This window comes from Carica papaya, chromosome 9 (genome assembly GCF_054855325.1).
Source record: "Carica papaya isolate Zhongbai chromosome 9, ASM5485532v1, whole genome shotgun sequence".
Lineage (NCBI taxonomy): Eukaryota > Viridiplantae > Streptophyta > Magnoliopsida > Brassicales > Caricaceae > Carica > Carica papaya.
In genome coordinates, this window is record NC_142317.1 from 31,658,642 (window position 1) to 31,685,030 (window position 26,389).

Genomic DNA, 26,389 nt, shown 5'->3' on the forward strand with positions numbered 1-26,389 from the left:
AGACCAAACAAAAATTCAACCTTAATAACCGTAAAAAAGTTGTTACAAATCAACGGCACGGAGAATTTGAAATTCGAAATTCGAATTAATGGAGCGTTTTTAGTGCATTGGGTCCCCAGCACCGTTCGAAGATCCTCCTCCTTATCATCACATCATCGTGTCAGTCCAAACTCGACGCGCTACGCCCTGAGAAGCCGTAATCTAGGCCGTCTAATATCACACGTGTCGAAAATCTAGCGCAAGTTTAACATACACGATATGTAATTAGTTGTAAGATTTAAAATTTTCTTTTTGGTTGGTTCGGGCTGTCCCTAAATTTTCCCGCTCAAATGATGAAACGGCAAATGAACTAATAAAACGCTGCGTTTTAAGATTAATCAAAAGAAGAAGCGGAGGAGAACCACTATAAACACGCATTCTCTGATATTTTCAACTCGGTATAGAAATTCAGTTTCTCTCGTCAATCTCCAAACAGAAAAGAGCTTGAAAGAGGAAAGAAAATACCTTCAATAATGGAGGAATCCAGCAAAGAACAGTCCGCTCCTGCCGTTTCTGGTACTTCTTCTTATCAGGATTTGCCTCATTTTCTTTTTTTTTTTGTTTGTAAACATCTGTATTTGGTTTCCTCTTAATTACCTTATCTGCAACGAAATGAGATTCGGAGCTTTGTTGTATCAACTTTAATTTTTTTTTTTTTGGAATGGAAAGCTGTGAAATCAAAGCTTAGGTATCCTCTTCGATCAGCGACTAAGTCCAAGGAGGAGAAATCCTCTCTCTCTAAGTTGTCAGATTCCTCATCCAAGAGGTACTATACGCAATTTTCTTCTCTTTCTGATTTTTTTCTTATCTAATTTATAGTTAGTTGGATGCAAAAATTACTTGAGGTTTGGCGTTTGTCAGTGTCGGTAAGTGGCGACTTGTTTTTGTTTGACAAAAAGGGTCAAAGAGAAATGGGCGTCTCGAAATTTGATTGATTTGTTTGATTTTGGTTCAAATTTTCTTTTTTCTGGTGAATCGGGAGTGAATTTTAAAGGGTTTAACTGGATCATGTTTAGGAAGGAATTGGAAGATGGACTCTTGTTAAAAGGTGTCTTCATTTGAACGTTCTGTTTTCATAATAAAGCAAATTTGTACTTCTCGGTATTTTGCTTCATGGCATGCTTCTGCGGAATGTAAAAAAAGAAAAAAGGTTTACCGCGAAAAGGAAAGAGAAGAAAGTTACAGACGGCCAAATATAAATGAGATTTTTGGGAAAGCAAAAGTACACGTATTTTCTGCAGAAATCCCCGAAAGAACAGTGAGGTCTTGGTGGTGGTGGTGGTGGTGAAGTCAAGTCGTATAGTAGATTATTATGTAGATGAACTTAAGTGGCTTAAGTTTGTTTTGAACGAGGGAGGCTTGACTAAAGTAGAAAATGCCCTGTTTCTTTATTTTTAGGTTATGATGATATGAACTTTAAGGGGGAGATGTAAGTGGTAGATGTTGATTAAACTTTAGCAATAAGTTAGACACTCACAAAACCAAATTTAATTATGAAATGAATTCAAAAAGTTAAGTTGTACTTGAAATACTTGATACCAAGCACATATATGATATCTTTGTTTCAGTTCTTTTTACCATCTCTGTTTCTCAGAATAATGGATTTAACTAATTGGCTGTCCTTGTTCAGGGGGCGACCTGCATCCACTGTCAGTAAGAGCATGGGTGTTCTTGATCTCTCTGCCAAAGAAAAGTCGTCCAACAAGCCACCCAGGAGACTCTCCATTCCAGCCAAATCAACTCCTAGTCCAGCTCCTAAACTAACTACTATCACCCCAATTTCTGAGGCTAGATCCACGAGATCTGCTAATAGTCAAGGGAAAACCAATACACCTCTCTCTGGTTCAACTAGATTGACTGCAAGCCAAGGGAAGTTGGGTAATATTGTTTCACCGTCATATTGGCTAAACAATGTTAAGGTTTCTGAATCCGCTGGAAAGCACTCAATTTCACTTGCCTTTTTCAAACTTGCCTTGGACGCTGGATGCAAGGTATGGTAGATCATGTCTTCTTCCAATTCTTTTTGTGTTTTTTTCCCTAAACTGCGCTACAACTGCTTCAAAGTTGCACCTTTATGGCATGGGTTACCATCTTCATATTCGTGACATCTTTATGTCTGATGTTTCTTTCACCCTTGTGATTAGAAGTGACATGTTAAACTTTCCCTTCGGTCCTAGGCAAAAAGTTCGGAAACAAAATCCGATTTAACCTGTTCCTATCATTACAAATTGTCTTTTGAGGTTGTCATTTGGGGTGTCCAAGTTAAATAAAGCCTTTTTTGAAGAAGAAAGTTCTCTGTTCTGACCTCACATGAATTGCTAGAACAGAGGCAGTCCACAACCTAGTTTCTTTCTCAGGATATCCTTTTTCATTTTTGTAAACGTTTTGTCTATCTCAGATACATTGGTCATGATATTTTAGCTTTCACTTAGTTTATATATGCTATTCATATGGCCGCTGGTTGAGGCTCATTGAGTTCTATGCAACTAATATGGATAATCCCAAACCAGCCCTTACAGCCCGTACGTGATGAACTTAAATCCTATGTACGCCGACATAACCTTACGGAGCTTGGTGATGCAGTCAGAGAGTTATTTGAAAACTACAACATCTCGGACACTTCAGAGCAGTTGCAGGTCTCAGAAATCTGTTCCCAGGTTCCAGCAGAGGGAAGTCGGTCATCAGATGATGAGGTTCGCAGTACTTCTTCTGTAACGGGAAGCAGGAAACTGAAACCCAAGTCCTTGAATAACAATCTCGGTCAAGCTTCCCCATGCACAGAATCAGCCAAGGAGACTAGTCCAAAAAACAATCCTGTAACAAGGACCAAAAGATCCTTGAATAACAAGACGTCCGCAAATTCAAGAAGTGTTTCAGAGATGGGAGGTCGCAAGTTTCAGAAAAAAGCTGAGAAGATCACTAAGCCCGAGTCTAACAAAGAGAAAGAGAGGAACAGGAAGCATGGAAAGAAATCAGCTACCGAGGAAGGCAAGTCAACCGATATTTAATATGATAATATATGGGTTTTATTTCGATTTCTCGCCTGATGGGTTTTATGATAAACAGGTCTAGTAACTCCAGTTGGTCCAGAATCAGATATGGTTGAAGAGAACAAAGAAAATATGGTAAACAATATAACATTTTTTTTTTTTACCATCCTGGTTACTGAAGTACTTGCATCATTGATTTGCATTTGCTTTTCCGGAAGCAGCATGGTTTGGCTGAAGTGATGTAATATTTGTAGATGCCATTGAAAAATTATATTTGAGATATGAATGTATGCCCGTATCTTAATCTGACAGTTGTCACTCATCTTGTATTGTTGTAGGATGCTCCACCAGCAGAAGAAATCAGCATAATTGAAGCTCAAGTGTAAGGCAGCATCTTGGACTCTGAACCTTATCAGAATTCAGATATTCATGCTTGGTTTGTGTTGGAGGCTTTTCCATTGTATAGAAAGAATTAGGGTGAAAGTGTTCCTTTTCCTTTTTGGTTTGCTGGTTGTTTGAATTGGGATTTGTTTGTTTAGTATTTTATTATATACGGTTACTCGGTTGATACAAATTGTATGAAATTGGTTTCAAAAAATATCAGTAAAAGACATATAATATATGTAACCTCTCCTCTGTTGCTTCCTCCAATTTTTCTGTTGGAATTCCAATAAAATTGTCTGCCTTTTTTTTGGCACCTTGAAAACGAGAAATCTCTAACCAAATTCCTTGTTCAATCGGATAGTCTTTTAAAGAAAAAATTACCAGTTTTGTAAATTCTTTATTATATCTTTTTGACAGATTTGAACTGATTCATATTAATATTTTTTATATCAACTAAGATAGTTGATATAATAAAATTGAGAGATTAATCTGACACCATATTTTTACCAACATATGAGATTCAAAAGTTAAAAAGAGTGAACTAACAAAGCTTTTAAAGCATGACAATTCAAGCAAATTTACACAAGTTATTTATTTTACACACATTTGAAGATCCATAACTAAAATCCATGATATAAAAACAAGATCAAATAACCCTAACATTCATTACATGGAGGGCAGATATGCGATAAGTTCACATTGGTTTACGACGACGCATCATGAATCAAACTTGCTCCCAAATATTCTGACCTACACCACTCCACCAGCACAAGATAATGGACTCTAGTCTGCTGTCCAGCTCTGCTCCACGATTTCCCTCACCCGTCGGTTGTACTCACGCTTGTTCTCACTAAACATCCGAGCAGCTTCTGAATTTGCCGGAGAGTTTGGGTTGGGATCGCAGAGTAATGACTGAAATATGAGGAAAACAACATTTTAATATGTACAAGGTGGTTCAAACCGACATATTTGAAATGCAAAATAACAGCATGTTGCTCAGGATGTATAGTCTTTACAATTCTCCATCAAGAACAATTAAGTTAGAAGATAGTTCCTAACATTTCTTTCTTTCCGTAAGTATGACATACGGTATACCATATTTTCTATATGCAAGCCTCACTTTATAGCATTACAAGCAATTTTTCTTTTGCTCGAAGAATAGAATTGGGTGTCACACAAATCAATCTTATACATTATTGAAGGAAAACATAAGTTATTAGAAGAAAAGTAACATCTGTAATTTGTCACAGCTGAGATGAAAAACAAACTCTAGGGCAGAAGGAGCATACCACCATATCTAAGTTCCAGTTGTTCTATGGCAGCCATTTCGAACCAACTTCTAATCTGACTAAAAGTTACGTTTTGGACAAACAAAAAGCAAACAAGAACCTTGTTTTCTTAAGTCTCAATAAGCCATCTTCTCAGTTTTTCAACACGTGTATTATAATGTTTGTCTACGATTGTACGATAACATTTCCCTGTTAGAAATGGTAAGTTATCCTGTATTTAAATTACGTTGATCAAACAGAAAGTTGAGCAATTAAAGTTACCTTTCTGGAAGGCAAGAACGCCATAACATTAATAGATATTAGCTGGCATGATATGGAATAGAATGGGATAAGCTAAACATGAGGTTCACACCAACAGCCAAGAAACACTAGAAATGTTCGCATTTAAATGTCAACCAATTTTAGATTTTAGAATCTAAAAGTAACATGTACTTAATTAGTTCGGTATTACGATACACTTTCTTTTTTCACTGGACATCACAACTACACTTTCTTAACCTACTTCGATGATCGCCTATATCGGACAAAAGTTTTAGCAACAGTTATAGTGACTACAGTTTCCATCCATTCTATGATTATGCTGCATGCATGCACGTGCATATGTACATTCACATGCACCAATATCGGGTCCAAAAACACCATTGGAGTTATTTAAAAAAATAAAGATGATTGAGATTTGCAGGAACATATATAAACAAGGAAACCATGTCATAAATAGAGCAACAGAAAATCTAGAATGAACATTAACCCATACCTGGATTGATGTGAGTATAGCTGCAACATCATATATAGGACTCCATTGATTTTGTAGAATATCCAGACAAATACTTCCATCAGCATAGACTGAGCAGAATCAAAATCAAGATTACTTGTATGATATTCGGAATCAAACAGACTAACAGTTATATGATTGAACTCTAACTTACTATTTGGATGAAACATTCGGGAAACAAATCGCACAGTTGGGGGTTTGTTTGGATAATCTTCTGTGAACTGAAGAGTCAACTTGAATGTACCTGAGAAATTCCAAAATTGTCGTTACGTTGGTTCAAACAAAGCATATGCACGCTTGCATGCATATACTGAAAAAGGAAAGGATCCAAAAGACAAAACCATAAAAAAGACTTATAAACTGCAAGCAGTTTTGAGAAAACGAAAAACCCATTTCCCTAAAAGTACATCCTACAAATAAACCCATTACATGCATTCAAATGAAATATTCACTGCTGAAACTGAGTTGTTTTTTCCTATTCTAGGTCACTGGTCAAAGAAAAGCGTCCAAGAGCGACTACACATTAAGGTAACTGTGATGGCCATGAGGACAAACTATTCAATTACCCTTTACTCGTGGATATATTATTACAAGAAAAACCAGTATTCCTTGTTCTGTTGTTATGAAATATGGTCAATATTTGAAACTCAAAACCCTAGGATAATCTCCGTTTAAACAGACACAAGAGAAACCTCTCATTGGACAAAATCAAAAGCAATAATGGTACCCTATTTTGAAGCATATGTTTCCCGAGTTTAAGATTAAATGGGAAGTTCACATATTCTAAAAATCCATAAGTTGATCATATGCAAAATTGCGAAATAATTTGCAATCGTTGCCTGGGACATCGATGTCCATATTAAAAGTTTCGATGCATGTATTACTCACCTCCATCCCATGGAGTATCATCAGGCCTGCAGTCCAAATCAAACAAGAAACCACAAAAAAGTCTCATCAATTCAAACTTAGATAAATAAAAAATTTTGAAAGTTAAAGATCAAACAGTAACCAAATGATAAAAAAAAGAAGACACATCGCAAACATTTCCCCAAACTAACCCCTCAACTTACCCAAATATCACAGCATTCCAAAGCATTATATTGTTATCTTGGGGTGCTCCACTGATTCCTGCAGGTGGGTCTTGCTGCAATCTCTTGAAATCTCTCATAAGCCTTTTCCTTGCCGGAGTTGACATTGTTACTGCCTGAAACTTCATGATTTAGCAACAAGAAACAGACCCAATGAAATTTTGTTCATTAGGTTAATCTTCTTTTCAAAAAATTTGATCTATCCACCTCAAGAATATAAGAAACAATAAAAGGAATAGAAACTTAGGCTACTTTGGAATAAACTGTTTTCTGTGGAACTAGTGTGGAAATTCACCCTTAATTAAATCAGGAGAGGATGGAAATTCTACAGAAAGAGTTGAAAATTCACCTCCTCGAGATATGGAATGGAAGACATTGTTTATAGTTGGCTTGAAATTGTCTAGGAAGTCAATTTCCCTAATTCTGAATGGAATTTTCACAATCTCTTAGCTAAAGAAACGAAAAATTTCAAATGATTTTCATTTTTTGAGAGTGAAAAAATGATTTCCATTTGTTCCAAGCATAGCCCTTCGTTGAACACACGAACAATAAGCAGATGCAGGTTGTGTTAATACAATTTTCCCAACAGAAAAAATGTAAATGATAACATAATCATTTATCTTGCGCCTAAATTCTGACTAAACTCCCATTTTTCTCTCCCACTCCCTAAAGAGTTTTTATCTTTCTAGCATAATGAATTCCAGTGAGCAATAAATCTAGAAACATAAGCAAAAAATTATTATTTTTTTTTTAATAAAAGAAACGCTTATTTGCTTTTCAGTTTATCCAGCACTGAAGCAAATGAAAATAAGTTATTTAATCTCTAGTAAGCACTAATCAAGCACAAGTTGATTTAAGCTAACAGTGAGACAGCACATCTGCTTCCAACACTATAAGATTCCATCAACTGGAATAAGAACTGATCAGCTCAAACATAAACTAGACATATCCATGCATCCAAACAATCAAAAACAACAGGGCAAAAACCTGATCAAACACAAATCATGATCTTTAATTCAACCACACAGATCCGCCAAACACCCAGATCAATTCCAATCTCAAAAAGAGAGAAAACCCAGAAATTTTTAGAACTCAAACAGAAGAAATAATGAAGATTGCTTCGTCTCACCTATGCGAGATGATAAACCAAAAAATCCAGACGCAGATACAGCTGGGGTTCTCCAATTCTCTCTGATCGGATGCAATGGAGTATCGAAGTATGGTTATGAGCACCGACAAGAAGGGCAATCAAATTGAGATTTTTGAGTGGAGAAGAGCAAAAGACGGTGAGAATCCACAGAGAGAGAGAGAGAGAGATGGAGAGAATCTAATGAAAAAGAAGAAGAAATGAAGAAAAAAGAAGAAAGAAGAATAGGGATGTGGTTGGCTTGCCGCAGTCGGCCCTGTCCCCACGTCTACGTGTTATCACAATCATTACATGTATATATATATATGTATCCAATGTACTTGTAGATTGTCTTGCTGTTTTTTTTCTTCTGTACATATTCAAGCATTTAATATTTATTATTTTGTTCTCTTTTAAAGTTTTTAACCTAAATTCTTTTTATATATACAAAAGTTACGTACTTTTTTTTTTCTATTTATTAATTTTTGATATTTAAAACCTAAAAAAAATTAAAACTTGGTTTAAAGTTATTTCTATTTTTTTTTTCTCCGAAAAATCTTAATGGTTTTGTTAATTTTTCATGCCTAAAACCTAGAAAAATATTGGTTTAATGGAAACTTCAAATTAATTCTTTATATGTTATTGCCTACTTTTATTACATTATCAATTATATTCTTTCATAAATTAATTCATCAATTATAATTTATGAAGAAAAAGTTTTTGGATTTCAATTTTTTTTTTAAATGTTACACAAAACCCAATTTTTTTTTAATTAAAACCATACTAAATAAATTAAATATTCTTAATTTTCAAATAAAAATTCATTATTTCCTTAAAATATATATAAAAAAACAACCTTATTGCATAAATCAAAAGAAAAGCTAGAAAAATAATTGCAGGTCTTTCTTCTATAACTTTTGTTTATCTTTTTTGTGGCTTAAAAAATGTACCAAGTTAGATGGGTAAATTCTATTTTCAATTGGGTTTCAGGAAGGAAAATTTACATTTCAATCATTTAAAATATTACAAATGGTGAATTAAAAAGGTTTAAAGGGAGAAAGAAAATATTTTTTCTTGGTTTAATTAGATGTAGTTGATACTCATTTCTACTGACTCACTAACATAATTCAAGAACATATGAGAGAAAGATCAATGAGCAGAAAGAGAAAAACAACAGTTAGAGCTTAGTTTCTTTTGAATTATTTTTCGTTTAATGATAATAAAATTAGAGAAATAAAAATATAAATTAGTAAAATAGACTGCAATACCCCTTGTTTGTCCCTACGGACAGAAGATGTTAGGTTAGCCGAAAGATGGTTATCGGTTCAAGAACATATCCCAAGATAATGTTCGAGTACTAGATGTTATGATGCTGAAGTAACCCATGTTATACTCTTAGGAAAAGCTCGAATGACCTTCAACAAAAGGGTACTTATATCCAAAATCGATACAGATGGGCAGGTAAAGAATACTTAGGGACACGAGATAACGCTCTATAAGAAACTATGTAAAATAACTCCATAACTTTGGGAGAAGAGGTGCCTTCTCATGAAGAGGATCACAGTGATTAAGCTTGAATGACTGTTTACTAAAAATACAGGTTTCTGCAGATTCATAAGACTATGTATAGGGGCTGACACTTGCCCAGTGTTGGATAATAGAAGAAAAGTCAAAGTGAAATAGATATTATAGGTATTTCAAAAGAATTAAATTCCTAAAAATAATTATTTTAGAATTTGGACTAAACAAGTATTTTCTTTAATGTTTTAAATATTAAAATCTAATTATCACAATCTTAATTTAAAGAAAGTATCTATATCTTTAATGCAAATGTTAATAAATAATATATTTTTACGTACTCAACAAGTTATTTTTATTTTCTTATTTAAAAATATAAAAAAGAAATTTGCCCCAAATCAATTAAAAAAATTGCACTAAATGAAGCAAAACATGAAAGAATATTAGGATCAATTAGAGAAGGATAGAGGAGAGACAAATCAAGCAAAACAATATTTATTTGGTTATATTCATTAATTAAAGGGGTTAAAAAGAAAAAAAGAAAGAAAGATGAAGTTATTGCTCTATCATATACCATCGAAATTACAATTCTTATATGAAACTTTTACTCTTTAGAGTTGTGATTAGAAGAGGTTTTAGGATTTTACAAGGGAGATAAAAATCTAAATCAAGAAGAAAGAATAAGTTATTTTGGTAAAACTAAGATTTTTATAGTGAAACATCAGTTAAATATCCATTGCAATAACAAATGAGACTAATTTTATTATGATATCCATTAAACATATAACGATAATTGTTTATAGTATTTATATGAGATAATATAACTTAATATAACGTAAATTGATAATCATCTGTAACCTAATATAGTAATCATTAAATTGTAGCACATTTCCAGGTCTACGTTCAAGTAAGGATTTAACATCGTCACAAGTTAAAGAAACTTTTACATTATCATTTTATACCTTTTATGTGTAAATATGTATGTTGTTCAATTTCTTAACCATATAAGTATTTTCATTTTCCAAGTGGCCCTACATGAGCAACAATTTTGCTTATATGTTGCTTGAGATCTTCTAGGGTGCATTTTTTTTTTCCTTTTTGAAATTACAATATTATCGAATCCATAGTCATGTGATGCAACTTTGAAACTCTTCATAGTTAGAAACAAATGTCTGACCTTAAAAAAATTTTTACTATTTAATTCAGAATTAAAAACGTTTCTTTCATTTTCTTTGATCTAATCATAAGTTTCTTTTTGTCTTTACCTTTAGATGCTTATTTAATTAATCCATATTGTCATCATCAATATACTCTACAGAATCATTCATGCCTATAATGTTTAGCTCACATCATCAATATTGATTTCATCATCATCGTTATCTTCTTTAGTTTCACTTTCACTTTGAGCATAGAGATAGCTCTTATTGTCCAAACCAAGATGCTCCAAAAATATTAGTTCAACCATAATATTTTCTCCTTATAACTTCTTCATCAACAATTTACCCATGATGGATTTTTGATCAACAATCAGTCTTTAACAAATATTCTTTTAATACTTTCCCCACACCAATTTATTCTTGAAAATATTCCCTCTTAATGGATTATCCCTCAATATTTTTCTCCAAAAACTTCATCTTGAATATATTATCTCTAGTAAATTAGCTGACAACTTTATCCTAAATAAATTACCTCTAAAATTTTTTTACTTAATGATGTGGAACTCCAGATCAACCAATGTGATCAGGAACTTACACAATTTTATTCAAGCCATTAGAGGAATTTGATCCTATGAAAATCTTCCCTACTTAACCCTCTATCAAGAATGATATGAATTAAGATCATTGGAAAACAAAGAATTAAAAGAAGAATGGAACAACACCATAAAGAATTACTTTGATAAGTAGATCCATTACTTCCTCAACAAGAAGGATAAAGACGCCTTTCTTGAATAAGACTCACAATATTATTGATTTTAATCTTGAATGCTTACAATGAAAACTTGATGACAATTTATAGAGTAAACCATGTAATAAAAAAGTAATAAAAATCTCCTAATTAAAATTGCAATTATATAGGAAATTAATTAAAAATAAAATTTAAATTTCTAATTAGGTGCAATTATATATGAAATTGATTAAAATAAAATCTAAATTCCTAACTAGGTGCAATTACATAGGAAATTAATTAAAATTAAAGTCTAAATTTTTAATTATGATAGATATGGTCTTCCCTTTTTTCTTCGCTGATTGCTTCTTTTTCTTATCCATTTCCATCATGTGCTTGAAGAAAGTTAATAAGACCATTATGCCCTTGAATTAATTGGTTCAAACTTATTTTCTTGAGCTTCTTTAGTGGGTCCACACCCATCTTCCTCATTAATCTAAGCTTAGATGAAGAGTTAGAAAACTTGTTGTAATCCTTTGGTAAAACTCCTTGTTATGGGACCACTTGGAATGATGATGTCTCTTCCATGTGGCCCAAGATGATCCATGCTCATATCATCTCCCTCCTATTCAAGATGATTCGTCCTCGAATCTGGACCTGCATCGAAAAAGGAAAGATCGACAACATTAAAGGTGGTAGAAACACCATACGTATATGAGAGGTCTATCTTGTAGGGATTGTCATTGATGCGTTTCAAGATCTAGAACGGACCAGCTCCTCTAGGGTCCAGTTTTGATTTCATTTGTTTAGAAAATCTTTCCTTCATCATATGGACCCATACCCAATCTCCAGGTTGAAATGTGACTTATTTTCTCCCTTTATTGGCTTTGCGATCATATGATTCGTTTTTTTTCTTCAAGTGTTCTTGTGTCTTTTTGTGCATAGTTTTGACTAACTCTGCTCTTTGTTGTCCATCCAGATTAATAAGTTCCTATGTGACAATTCATTTGCTATAATATTGTCTTTATCTTTCTTGTACTTGATGACATAAAGAAATATTTTCATGAATTCTACCCACTTACCATGTCGGCGGTTGAGCTTACCCTGTCCCTATAGATATTTTAGTGATTCATGATCTGTGTGGATCATGAACTCATTGGGTAGGAGATAATGCTGCCATACCTCCAGTGCTCTCACTAGTGCATACAATTCTTTATCGTAGGTGGAGTAATTAAGAGGTGCACAATTGAGCTTTTCATTAAAATAGGCAATGATGCGCCCTTTCTGTAGTAGTATTGCTCCTACACTGATACCTGAAGCATCACATTCAAGCTCAAATGTCTTGTTAAAATTTGGTAATACTAGAATAGGCGTAGTATACAACTTTTCTTTAAGTAAAGTAAAAGTATTTTCCTATTTGTCTGTCTATACGAATTTTGTGTCCTTCTTAACAAGTTCATTCAAAGGTGCAACAATGGAACTGAAACCCTTACAAACCATCGGTAGAAACTGGCTAGCCCATATAAACTCATTTCTTCGCTTGTAGTCTTATGTGTAGGCCAATCTCTATTGACTTTTACTTTATTGTCATCTACTTCGATACCCTGTGCAAGATATGACCGTAAAATATGATCCATTAAATCCATGAAGGTACTAGGAGCGTTAATCAACCTCAAAGCCAGCCACTCATACAAATTGTATTTTGTTTTAAAGGCAGTCTTCCACTCATCTCTGAGATTTGTACAGATCTGATGGTAACCACTCTTCAAGTTAATCTTGGTGAAGACACTTGCGCTGCTTAACTCGTCGAGTATATCATCAGGTTAGGGAATGGGATGTCTATACCTAACCATGATTTTATTCACGACCCGATAATCCACACACATCCTTCAAGACCTATCCTTCTTCAGTACAATAGGACTGGTACTGCACAAGGACTTAAACTTTCACGAATATGTCAATTCTCTAACAACTCCTCTACCTATATTTGAAGCTCTTTTGTCTAATTGGGATTGCTTCGGTAGGTGGGGTAGTTGGGGATCGATGATTCAGGGGTGAAATCGATCCAGTGCTTGATCTTTTGTATCAGTGGTAATCCATCTGACATCTCTTATAGAAAATACGTCTTCAAATTCCTGCAAAACAGACAACAGAACACTAGGCAAAGAGGGGTTAAGGTCAGTTAAACTTAAATAAGCCTCCTTATATCGAAGTACAGCTAGACTTTGTTTATCATAATACACTCTCCTTAACTCTCTCTTCCTCATAAGTAGGCACTTTTTTTCTCTCGTTTCTTTTCTATCATTAAACCTTCTCTTTTCTGTTGGGCCTTTTGCTCTCTTAGTGGACGTTTTTTTTGGCCTCTTTATCACTCAATGAGCCTTTTATTTTCTTTTGGGCCTTTTTTTGTTCACTCATTGGGCCTTCTCTTTTTTTTGGGGAACTTTTCTTTATTTTTCTTTTCGTGCTGTTATTCCTTCCATTGGCTTTTTGGTTTTAAACTGGTATTCACATATCTCCTTAGTGTCAACAGGATGAGAGTGTGATTTCGCCTGTTAAAGCTAAAGGTGTAGTGGTTCTTAAAATCGTCATGAGTAACTCGTTGGTCATATTGCCATGGTCGCCCTAATAAGATGTGACTAGCATGCATAGGTACGACATCACAAAGAACTTGATCATGATACCTTCCTATGGTAAAAATTATCATTATCTATTTGTTTACTCGGATATCTCCACACTCATTCATCCATTATAAACGGTATGGGTTGGGGTGCTTGGTATAAGCTAATCCCAACTTCTCAACAATTGTTGTGCTGGCTACGTTGGTGCAACTACCTCCATCGATGATTATATTGCATACTTTTCTACCCACAAGACACCATGTATGGAATATGTTCTCTCTGTGATCATGCTCCTCCTTTATTTGGATGTTCAAGGCTTTCCTTATAACCAGAGACTCTCATTGAGCTGCATACTCATTGTCCTTATCCTCATCCTTTAGTGATGATATGCTATTGCTTTCATAGTTACTATCGATCTCGCTATTGTCTCTTAACAGCATCAGCCTCTGACTTAGGCATTAGAAAAGAATGTGCTAGGATCCTAAACACTTGAAACATCTAATAGTGCTATTATTTATGAGATAAGATAAATGTTTTACCTTTATAGTCAGGTGTGGTTGCCTTCTCCTTCTTTTCCTCAACTCCCTTCCTTTCCTCTTTTTTTGGCCATCTTGAGTTAAAGGTAGGAGTGGTATAGAATGTTCCCTTACCTTTACTCTTTAGTTGTCTCTCAATCTTCATGGCCATGTGGACCATGTCCTCCACCTCCACATAATGTTGTAATTCTACCATTTTGGCGATGTTTCTGTTGAGATCTCCGAAGAATCTCACCATGGTTTTTTTGAGATCTTCTTCTTTAGTGGCTCTGATCATAGCCGTCTCTATCTCTTTGTGGCAGTCCTCAACAGACATAGACCCATGCGTTAAATACTGTAACTTTTGGTGCATTTCTCTATAGTAATAAAAGGTTACAAACTTTTTTTACATGATTACTTTTATCTCTCTCCAGGAGGAAATTGGTCATTCTCCATTATGCCGTCTAGTGATGAGTAGTTGTCCCACCACAGTAAGGTGTAGTTAGTGAACTCTACCACTGCTAGTTTGATCTTTTTTTCTTCACGGTAATTATGGCAATCAAAGACTAGTTCTACCTTTATCTCCCACTCTAAGTATGCTTTAGTATCATTTGTACCATTGAAAGGTGGTATTCTCATCTTGATGGAGTTAATACTACTATATCTCATTTCTTCTCTCCTCTCCACGCTATCTTCCTCCTCATTATTATAAGACCCAGCCTTATCATCATGGTGTTGAGTCCAAGGCTGTCTAGTGTTTGGGGTGGGTCCTGTGTCTTGCTTCACTTCGGCCACCACTTAAATTATTTATTTTTTTTACTAAGTCGTGTCAATCCTACTTGCATGGCCTCTAAAAAAAGTCTGTCAATTCTGCTTGCATGGCCTCTAAAAAAAGTCTGTCAATTCTACTTGCATGGCCTTTAAAAAAAATTTTATGTCGGCAGGGCTTTGGTGTTCGCTTGACATATTTAGAAAAGAATTCCTTGCAGAAGAGGTTAGTAATCACAAATAAAGATTCTTTACTGGTTCTATTGTGTTTTACTCACTTGGCTTTTATCATATGATATTCTTACACACTCTTGCCTTTTACCTTCCTATCTCCCACCCTGAAGTTGAATATCGGATAGATTTTCTTGAATTAAAGTATTCTCAAGTATTATTTTAAGACACCGTAAGGAGTCCTATAGAACAAATACTATACTAATACTAGAAGTAAGAGTGTAATACACAGAGGAAGAAATAGTGTGTTATCAATTACGCTAAACTCTAAGATGCAATTTAGATGCTTAAATGTATTAGAGAACTAAAGCTTAGAATAATAAAAGAAACTGAGAGTAAAAAAAAATTTGACGGTTTATAGAAGATGTAGGGATTTTGTATTACCCCAAGGAGAAATATGAAAGATATTCATACCAATATATTCCCGATGTACATTACGTTTGATAAATAAAAAATTACCTTTAATGAACTGTGTAAGTGTGGATGTATGTGGTTCTAAAAAAAAAAATAGAATAAAATGAGTTTTTGCCTTATGAAGAGGTGGTTCTTGCACCGTTTCAAAGAAGGATGGTTGAGTACCAAAAAGGTAAATACTTTTCCGATGAAACTTCTTTCCTTTGTTTCCTTTCTTTTTTCTCTTTTTTTTTTCTTTTTTCTTCTTTTTTTTTTCTGCATAAGAAATAAAATTACAGAAAAAAATAGATAAAAAAATGGTACTCAACAGCGAAGTTATCAAGCCAAGAAAGCATTAATTGACATTATGTCTTGCTTGGATCCATGTATGAGATAATTTTTTTTTGAGAAGATGAACAAAAAATAAATAAATAAATGGTGCAAGAATTTAAAAGTACAAAAGTAAAAGATAATAGGTTTAGATGGAGCCAAAGCTCTCATATCAAATAATGTGGAATCCAAGATCAACCAACGTGATCAAGAACTCACATAATTTCATTCAAGACACCAAAGAAATTTAATCTTATGAAAACCCTCATTCAAGAATAATAGGATAGATAACTGAAAATTGGAGAATTAAAAAAAGAATGAAATAACGCCATAAAGAATTAATTTAATAAGTATATCTACTCCTTACTCAACAAGAATAATGAAAACAACTTTCTTGAATAAGAATCACAATATTAATGATTTTAATTTTAAATGTTTACAATGAAACTTGATGGCCTATTTATAGGGTAAACTATGTGAACAAAAAAATAATAAAAATATCCTAATTAAAATTGCAATTACATAAGAAATTAATTAAAAATAAAATCTAAATTCCTAACTAGGTGCAATTATATGGGAAATTAATTAAAAATAAAATCTAAATTCCCAACTAGGTGCAATTATATAAGAAATTAATTAAAAATAAAATATAAATTCCTAACTAGGTGCAATTACATAGGAAATTAATTACAATTGAAGTCTAAATTTCTGATTATGATAGATATGGTCTTCCTCCTTTTTCTTGGCTGATTGATTCTTTTTTTTTATCCATTTCCATCATGTTCTTGAAGAAAGTAAATAAGACGATTATGTCATTGAATTAATTAGTTTGGTAACTTATTTTTTTGGGAGGAGAGTTGTAATATCCGGGCCTGAAATTTGGCTCGGGATTAATTTTAAGATTTAAAAAATGTATAAAAATATAATTTTGAAATTAATAAATTTTTATTTAATGTGAAATTAGGAACAAAATAAGTTGATGATGAAATTGAAAATAATTTTAGAAAAAATGGGTAAAAATTTGAGGTCATAGGGTATTTTTGAAAAAAAAATCAGAAACTGGAAGTCAAAACGTAAAAATAATTACGCCATGTAGGACTGCCCAGTCAGTAGCCCCCATGAACCGGAGCACGCTGTGTAGCAAGGCACACTAACACGGGGCTATGCGGGAGGCTACACTAGCAATTCGCATGCCCGCAATCGGACAATCTGGATGCGTTTTCGCATACGTGGACAGTCTGAATCCGTTTCCTCCTCAGGCGCGATTGGACGGTCGCGATTAAACGTAATGAACGGTTCAGATTCATTTCTTTTTTAAATGATATTGGACGATCGAGATCAAAAACGATGAACGGTTTAGACTTAAGGAGATGGATATAACTATCTCACATCATACTGAACCCAAACCCTAGCCGCCAGCCTCTCGCCGGAGAAGAAGAACCACTCACTGGAGAAGGGAGCCGACCGCCGTCCACCACAGTGCCGAAGCCATCTCCACTACCAAAAAAGATAAAAATTCTTCTATCCACTTAGAATTTGATTCCAAACACCTGTATGGCCAAATCGGAGCAAAAGGAACGGCGGATGAGATAGAAATCGCGGGCAAAATCCAAAACTGCCTCCGATGAGCATCTTCCAATTTTTATTTCGTGCGATTTTTTCACCATTGTGTTCACCATTCTGCTTTCTATAGGTTGATCGAAGAAAAATGTCCAGCCGCGAAGGTGAGCCGATGGAGCCACCGCACTAAAAAATTTCGCCGCCGGTAGATTTTTATTTTTTTTACTTTTTTCAGCCAACCGAGGTCTCCTAACGTATTTTCTCACAGGGATGGGTATAAAATTGGCCGAAACCGTCCAAAACTGGCCAAAAAAGGTCAGGCTGAGGTAAATCGCCATTGTGGGCGATGGTATCATCGCCACAGGCAGCGGTACAGTCACTGGAGCATGGCGGTGCTGCCGTGCCAGAATCCTAAAATTACCCGAGAAAGGTTTTTAATACCGATTTTAGATTTTTTGGGTATTTTGGGGTACGTGAAATGTGTTTTAATCTCCGGAGAAAAATTCAAAAAACTCGAGGACCAGTAATAGGTGCAGTAGAAAGTTTAGTGTTTCAGACACTGATTCGGGTAAGAATTCATCACCTTATTCCTTTTTATAGAATTGAAGTTTAACTATCAATAATACGTTATTTTGTGTAATTTGAAAAATTTCGAGAATTAATTACAGGTTACTAATGGAGGCAGAACTGATTATTTATTATTGTTTGTCCTATTTAACTGATTGTTTGATTATATAGCTTTAAATGCATGATAATATACTGGAATTGGTAAAATTATTCAGTTGTATTTTCTTGATACATGTATTGTTTGTCTTGCGTTGATTTACGTTTAAATTGTGAAATTAAAAATTAAATATATACAGAAAATTGATTGGTTAAGTAAATGAATGAATGATAATCTTATTGGATATCCTGGGAGATGGTGGACGAAGCGAGTACATAGAGAACCCTACTGTGAACGTCGCCTCATACCGGATGAGGTATCGAGAACTGATATTTTTACCTCTTATACCAGATCGGGTATTGAAGGATGGTATTTTTAGCGCTCATACCAGCGGAGTATGGAGACGACCTGTTTCACCCTCATACTGGACGAGGTATTGAGGGATGATATTTTTAGCGCTCATACCAGACGAGGTATAGGGACGGACGGTTAGTTGACAATGTTGAATATTAGTTCATGTGTAGTGGGACATCCTTATGGGCCCCTAGGGATACTAGTAGGCAAATAAAAAAGAAAAAGTGGTTATTATTTCTTACTCGAAAATAAGATTGGAATGTTATTTGAGTTATTGTCTCTATAGGTCGATTTTAAAAATCTCGCAACGGTAAATATATGCAACAAACAATTTTCTTTATGATAAATGAATTTACTTAAACCAAGAGTTCTATTAGTTGTTTTTATAATTTTTCTGTATCAGTAAGTAGTGTGATATTTTTACTCGGGTAGTGTAGCTTACCCTTTCATTAACTATTTCAGATCAAGAGGACCAAGACCCAGATCTTGATCAATAAGAGGGTTGTGAATAAGTTCACCACCGGGACTCCCTTCAAAAGCTACTGAAGGTCGTCATAGAATACTCAGTTATTTGCTTCTTGTTCATTTCCTCGATTTCTGTTTGTTTTTTAGAATGGACATTTCTGTAGCCCTATTGGTTATTCTAAATTTTTGTATAAGCAATGTAAAACCTAAACTCTGTTATTTCGCTTCCGCATTTAATTTATGACTTTATTTTCTTTTAAGTTCTGAGTTTTTACAGTTGGTATTAGAGTCGCATTCCTTGTAACCACTCCTTATACAAAAACCTTATGAAACACCAAAAACAATGAATTACCGCTCAACTATTCCTTGTGAAATGCAAGTATAGATAGATGAGGAGAGAAAAACCCCTGCTAAACCGAACAACCCAGGAGAATTTGATGTTGACCGATGATTTGAAATGCTGGAGAGATTCATCACTGCCCAGCAGAACTAGGAGGAAAGGAGGGGGCTACCTGACCCTCGTTCGCTGCCACAGTTTGAGCCACCCCTGCAGCAGGAGGATCATGAGCCATCCTGGTACGATCCTGCTCCTCCATAGTACCTTCCGGCACCACCACAATATCGTCAGTGCTTCAACCGTATCATCCGACACCGTTACAGTATAGCCTGGAGCCTCAACTGTATCACCTGACACCACCACAGTACAATTTAGTACCTCAACCGTATCATCCAGTACCATAATAGGGCCATCTGATCTATTCCCAATACAATCCAATCCCTCTTCCTCGGGACCCAGTTCCTCCCATGACTGACCCAGACTACATTGAGAGGTATAAAAGACTAAATCCATCTACTTTTCCAAAGACATCCTCCATTAAAGAGGCTGAGTACTACTTATCTGAAACTGAGAAGGTTTTCACGAATCTTGGGGCAATTGTCGAACAGAGAGTCATACTTGCCACCTACAGGCTGGTGGGAGAGACAAGCATTTATAAATTAATAAAATTCCTTAAACATTATTCCCTCATGGTAATTTTTCTATTACTAAGTGTTTTAACTCGGTTATTTTCTCTAATTAGGCAAACCTAAGAAAGAAAATTGTATTCAGGAGATTCTGGTAGTTCGAGACTTTCTGGATGTGTTTCCGGATGAACTACTCTGACTACTAATGGATACAGAAGTTGAATTCATCGTAGATCTTTAGCTAGACGCCCAACCCATTTCGATTGCCCTTATCATATGAGTCGTGTTGAGATGGTGGAGTTGAAGAAATAGATTAATGAATTACAGGATAGTGGATTCATTCGACATAGTGTGTCCCCTTGGGGTACTGGACTCACATTTGCAAAGAATGGGGATGAGACATTAAGGTTGTGTATTAACTACAGAGGACTGAATAGGATCATAATCAAGAACAAGTACCTCCTCCCCAGGATCGATGATTTTTTTGATCAGTTGCAGGGTGCCCAGGTCTTCTCCAAAATAAACTTGCGTTCAGGTTACCATAAAGTAAAGATCAAGGATGAAGACATTCGCAAAAAAACTTTACGAATTAGGTATAGATATTATAAGTTCCTAGTCATGCCATTTGGACTAACCAACGCACCAGCCATCTTCATGGATTTGATGAACGTGGTTTTCAGACAATTCCTAATTTAGTTCATAATTGTATTTATCGATGATATCCTGATCTATTTAAAAAGCAGAGAGGAAACTGCTCACCATCTAACTCAAATTTTGCAGATTCTTAGAGAAAAAAAAATATATGCAAAGTTGAGTAAATGTGGGTTCTACCTTGAGCAGACTACCTTCTTATGACACATTATATCAAGGGATGAAGTGTCAGTGAATCCCGAAAAAGTTAAGGCAGTGCTCGATTGGAAAAAATTGACCTCAGTCAAGGAGATTTATAACTTTTTGGGGATGACAGGATATTACCGCATGTTTGTGGAAGGATTTTCTAGTCTAATTGCTCATTTGACTCGGCTCACAAAGAAGAACGTAAAGTTTGAGTGGAATGAGAACTGTGAAATGAGTTTTTCAAAACTAAAGAAGTTGTTGACTACTACACCTGTGTTGACCTTGCTGACCAGGACAAGTGGATATACAGTTCATAGTGATGCCTTATACTTCGGGTTAAGTTGTACTTTGATACAACATGAGAAGGTCATAGCCTTTGGGTTCTGGCAGTTAAAGAATCATGAGAAAAATTACCACACCCATGGCTTAGAACTTACCACTATTATCCATAACTTGAAGACTTGACACCATTACCTGTATGGGGAGACCTTTCAGATCTATACCAACCATAAGAGCTTGAAACACATATTTACTCAAAAAGATCTCAACATGCGTCAGAAACGATGGATAGAACTCCTCAAGGACTACAATTGCAATATCTTGTATCACCTAGGTAAGGACAATGTGGTAGTCGACACACTCAGTAAAAAAAATACAGGTATATTAGCTTACCTAATGGTTTCAGAACGCAGGGTAATAGAGGTTGCATAACAGGTACGACTTCAGGACCTGTAGAGAGTTACATACTTGGCCCACCTGGCTGTTGAACCTAAGTTGATCTAGAGAATAAAGGAATTCTAATCCTCCCATTCCACCCTAGTAGCTCTAAGAAAAGATGCAGAACAGGGAGTAAATTCAGAATTTTGAGTCTTTGCCAATGGGTTGCTCAGATTTCAGGATAAGGTGTGTGTTTCATATGATAATGAGCTAAAAAGGGATATCGTGATAGATACTCATAACTTAAAGTTTACCATGCATCCCGGAAATACTAAGATGTATCAAAGTATGCGACCTCGATTTTGGTAGAATAGGATGAAAAGAGAGGTAACTGACTTTGTTTCCAAGTGTCTGATATGATAACAAGTCAAGGTAGAACATCAATGCCCAGAAGAGCTATTTTAGTCATTACTGATTCTAGAGTGGAAGTGAGAACACATCACAATAAATTTTGTGACAGGATTGCCTAGGGTACGCTTGGGACATGATGTCATTTGGGTAATTGTTGATCGGCTCACCAAGTCTTCCCACTTTTTGGCCATTAAGATGACCGATCCTTTAGAAAAATAAGCAAGAATGTATATTCGGGAGATAATCAGGTTACATGGAGTGTTAATGATAGTAGTATTCGAAAGGGACCTTAAGTTCACTTCTCAGTTCTTGTCTAGTTTTCAGCAAGTCATGGGAATAAAACTCTCTTAGTACTGCATTCCACCCTCAGACTGATAGACAATCAGAAATGATGATTCACACACTGGAGGATATGCTCCGAGCTTGTGTTTTTAACTTCAGGGGCCATTAGGATGATCATTGACCTTTAATAGAATTTGCCTACAACAACAACTATCAAACAAGTATCAACATGGCTATGTACGATGCGTTATATGGCTGCCCATGCAGATCATCGCTCTGTTGGGAAGAGGTGGGTGATAGAAAATTATTCGGCCTAGATCTTGTGGAGGAGACTACAGCCAAAATAGTTAAGATCATGAAGAACATCTAGACGGCTCAGAGCAGACAGAAGAGTTATGCGGATATCCGGAGGAGGGATTTGGAATTTGAGAAAAGTAATTAAGTGTTCCTTAATGTCACTCATTTCAAGGGAACCAGTAGGTTTGGTAAGAGAGAGAAACTAAATTCTCGGTTTATTGGGTCATTTGAAATCTTAGACAGAATTACTACCGCCACCTACAGACTGATACTACCTTCAGAACTACCCATGATCCATAATGTATTTTATGTGTCTATGCTATGCAAGTACCAACTTGGACCCCTCTCATCACGGCCCACGAGCTCCTTTTTCTCTAGGAAGATCTGTCATATGAGAAGGAATCATTGGGCATTGTGGACAGAAAGAGTAGGGTACTCCACAATCAGAAAATTTCTTTCGTTAAGGTCCTATGGCAGAATCACAAACAGAGAAAAGTCACATGAGAGATAGAATCAAACTTCAAAGTCCAGTACCCCCAATTGTTTGATAGAATGAGAGGGAACAAATTTGAAAGACTAAATTTCTTTTAAGGGAGAGAAAGTTGTAATCCTTGGGCTCGAAATTTGATCCGGGATTAATTTTATGATTTAAAAAATGTATAAAAATATAATTTTGGAATTAATAAATTTTTATTTAATGTGAAATTAGGAAAAAAATAGGTTAAGAATGAAATTAAAAATAATTTTGGGAAAAAGAGGTGAAAATTTGGGTTCAGAGAGTATTTTTGAAAAAAAAATCAGAAACTGAGGGTTGAAACGTAATTAAAAAAATTATACCACGTAAGAACGCTCAGTCAGTAGCCTCGACGAATCGGAGTACACCGTGTAACAAGGCATGCTAACACGGGGCCATGCTGGCAATCCGCGTGCCCGCGATCAGACTTTCAAGATGCGTTCTTACGCACGTGGATGGTCCGGATGTGTTTCCACATCAAGTGCGATCGGACGATCGAGAATAAATGCGATGAATGATCCAAATTCATTTTTTCTTTAAATGGGATCGGACAGTCGAAATTAAATACGATGAACGGTCTAGATTTAAGAGAGACGGGTATAAATATCTGGGATCTCACCGAGCCGAAATCCTAACCACTAGCCTCCCATTGGAGAAAACGAACCAGTCGCCCGAGAAGGGAGCTGACAGTCGCTGCGTCGGAGCCAACTCTGACTGCTAAAAAAGGTAAGAAAATTTTATATGCTCGGAATTTAATTCCAGACACCCCCATGGCCAAATCAGAGCAAAAAGAACGGCGGATGAGCTGGAAACTATAGGCAAAACTCGAAATCGCCTCCGATGAGCCTCTTTCCATTTCCCGTTTCGTGTGATTTTTTCACTATTATGTTCACCATTCTATTTTCTATAGGTTGACCGAAGAAAAAAGCTCAGCCGCGAATATGAGCTAGCGGAGCCGCCGCACCGAAAAATTTCTCCGCCGGTAAGTTTTTATTTTTTTGACTTTTTTTAAGCTAACTGAGGCTCTTTAACATGTTTTCTCACATGGATGGATATAAAACCGGCCGGAACAAGTCAAAACTAGCCAAAAACGGCCAGGCCGAGACAAACCGTCGTCGCGGGCTAGGGTGCCGTCGTCGGAGCACTGCGGTGACGTCGTGCTGAAATTTTAAAATTGACTGAAAAAAATTTTTAACACCGATTTTAGATTTTTTAGAGTATTTTTAAGTACGTAAAGCGTGTTTTAATTTATACAGAAAAATTCAGAAAACTTGTGGACTACTAGTAGGTGCAATAGAAAGTTCAGTATTTTGAACACTGATTCGGTTAAAAATCCATCACCTTATTTTCTTTTATAGAATTAAAATTTAATTATCAATAATACAATATTTTGCATAATTTGAAAAATTTTAAGAATTAATTACATGTTACTAATGGAGAAAGAATCGATTATTTATTATTTGTTTGTGCTGTTTAACCAATTGTTTGATTTTACAGCTTTAAATGCATGATAATATATTAGAATTAGTAAAATGATTCAGTTATGTTTTCTTAATGCATGTATTGTTTGTCTTGCATTGATTTACGGTTAAATTATGAAATTAAAAATTAAATATAAATAGAAAATTGATTGGTTAAGTAAATGAATGAATGGTAACCTTACTGGATATTCTGGGAGATGGTGGACGGAGTAGATACATAGGGAACCCTATCGTGAACGTCGCCTCATACCGGATGAGGTATTGAGGATTGATATTTTTACATCTCATACCGGACGGGGTATGAGGACAACCCGTTTCACCCTCATACCGGACGTAGTATTGAGGGATGATATTTTTAACACTCATACTGGATGTGGTATGGGGATTGCCGATTAATTGACAATGTTGAATATTGGTTCACCCTAGGGATACCAATAGACAAATAAAAAAGAGAAAATAGTTGTTTTTCTCACTCGAAAATAAGATTAGAATGTTATTTGTGTTATTGTCTCTATAGGTCGATTTTGAAAATCTCGCAACGCTAAATATATGCAATAAATTATTTTTTTATGATAAATGAATTTACTTAAATCAAGAGCTCCATTGGTTGTTTTTATGATTTTTACCAACCTTTAGTTTCTGTATCAGTGAGTAGTGTGATATTCTTACTAGTTTAGTGTAGCTCACCATTTCATTAACTATTTCAGATCAAGAGGACTAAAACCCAGATCCTGATCAATGAGAGAGTTGTGAATAAGTTCACTACCCAGACTCTCTTCAGAAGGTAGTAAAGGTTATTCTAAAATACTCAGTTATTTGCCTCTTATTCATTTCCTTAATTTTCGTTTGTTCTTTTAGAAGAAGTATTCTCGTAGTTCTATTGGGTATTCTAAATTATTATGTAAGAAATATAAACCCTAAACTCTGTTATTTTGCTTCTACATTTAATTCACTACTTTATTTTCTTTTAAGTTCTAAGTCTTTACATATTTAGTGAGTCCAAACTCATCTTCCTCATTAATCCAAGTTTGGATGAAGAGTTGGAAAACTTGTTGTAATCCTTGGGTATGGCTCCTTTTTATGGGCCTACTTGGCATGATAATATCTCTTCCATGTGGCCCAAGATGATCCGTGCTCACATCACTTAGTGTTTCCCTCAAAATAACGTAATTCCATAAAGACTTTTCCCCAGTCTTCACTTAAGATAATTGATCTTCTTTGGCTCACAAACCAACCATAATCCTCATGCTTTGTAAAAACACTTAATAAATATGCAACTTGATTATATGGCCATTTCATGCATCTATTATTGATACAAGGGTATAGTATTTAAGATACTCGATGGATCAAAGTAGTATTATCTACCCTAATCCTTTATTATTTGTTTTATTGATTCATTTGTTTATTGTTGTAAAATCATTATTCTATACAAGTTTTTAATACTAAAAAATCAAAAATATGAGAAACAATAACACAAGATAGGATATTTGTAGAAAAGAAAAAGAAAAAAAAAATATTATTAGATCTTTATACAAGAAACAAAAATAATTGAATTGAGAAAATTGCGAATTATTAAATGTCGTAGCTAAGACAGCTTGATACTATTAATGCAATTTATATTATCTATAATCCACCAAGGTAAGTTGTATGCATGTGCAACTATAGTCTACCAAAAATAAATAACATCCATAACCATTTTATACCCAGAGCATATTTGTGAGCCTAAAGTAGCTTCATCTTCAACACTATATTGCCACAAGTTAAAGAATAAAACAAAATGTATGAACTTCATAAGTATCAAAATTTTAGTATAAATACCAAAAACCCTTAACAAAACAAACACATTGAGGAAATCCGAAGCTTAAAAAAAATCACAAAAATATAGCCATGACATATTAACAAGATGAACACTAATATTACATTTACAATGAACAATATGAAGAACTTATAACATCG

General features: G+C 34.9%; 2 protein-coding genes across 3 annotated transcripts; one reads left to right on the plus strand and one right to left on the minus strand.

Moving 5' to 3' along the window:
• The first annotated feature begins 394 nt into the window (after positions 1-394).
• Positions 395-3,656, plus strand: LOC110819691 (microtubule-associated futsch-like protein). Its single transcript, XM_022048975.2, has 6 exons — positions 395-555; positions 709-805; positions 1,670-2,030; positions 2,550-3,027; positions 3,106-3,164; positions 3,368-3,656. Exons 1-6 carry the CDS (start codon positions 513-515, stop codon positions 3,413-3,415), a joined length of 1,086 nt encoding a protein of 361 aa, XP_021904667.2. The 5' UTR covers positions 395-512; the 3' UTR covers positions 3,416-3,656.
• A 284-nt stretch (positions 3,657-3,940) lies between these two features.
• On the minus strand, positions 3,941-7,981 carry UBC3 (ubiquitin-conjugating enzyme 3). 2 transcript variants are annotated; one of them, XM_022049054.2, is made up of 6 exons: positions 7,692-7,981; positions 6,545-6,678; positions 6,363-6,388; positions 5,629-5,718; positions 5,457-5,545; positions 3,941-4,325 (listed from the first exon to the last, which is right to left on the minus strand). In XM_022049054.2, exons 2-6 carry the CDS (start codon positions 6,667-6,669, stop codon positions 4,197-4,199), a joined length of 459 nt encoding a protein of 152 aa, XP_021904746.1. In that variant the 5' UTR covers positions 6,670-6,678; positions 7,692-7,981; the 3' UTR covers positions 3,941-4,196. The 2 variants fall into 2 exon arrangements, with proteins under 2 accessions (XP_021904746.1, XP_021904747.1); XM_022049055.2 differs by having other exon boundaries at positions 3,956-4,325; positions 6,545-6,684; positions 7,692-7,833.
• Between the last annotated feature and the right edge of the window lie 18,408 nt (positions 7,982-26,389).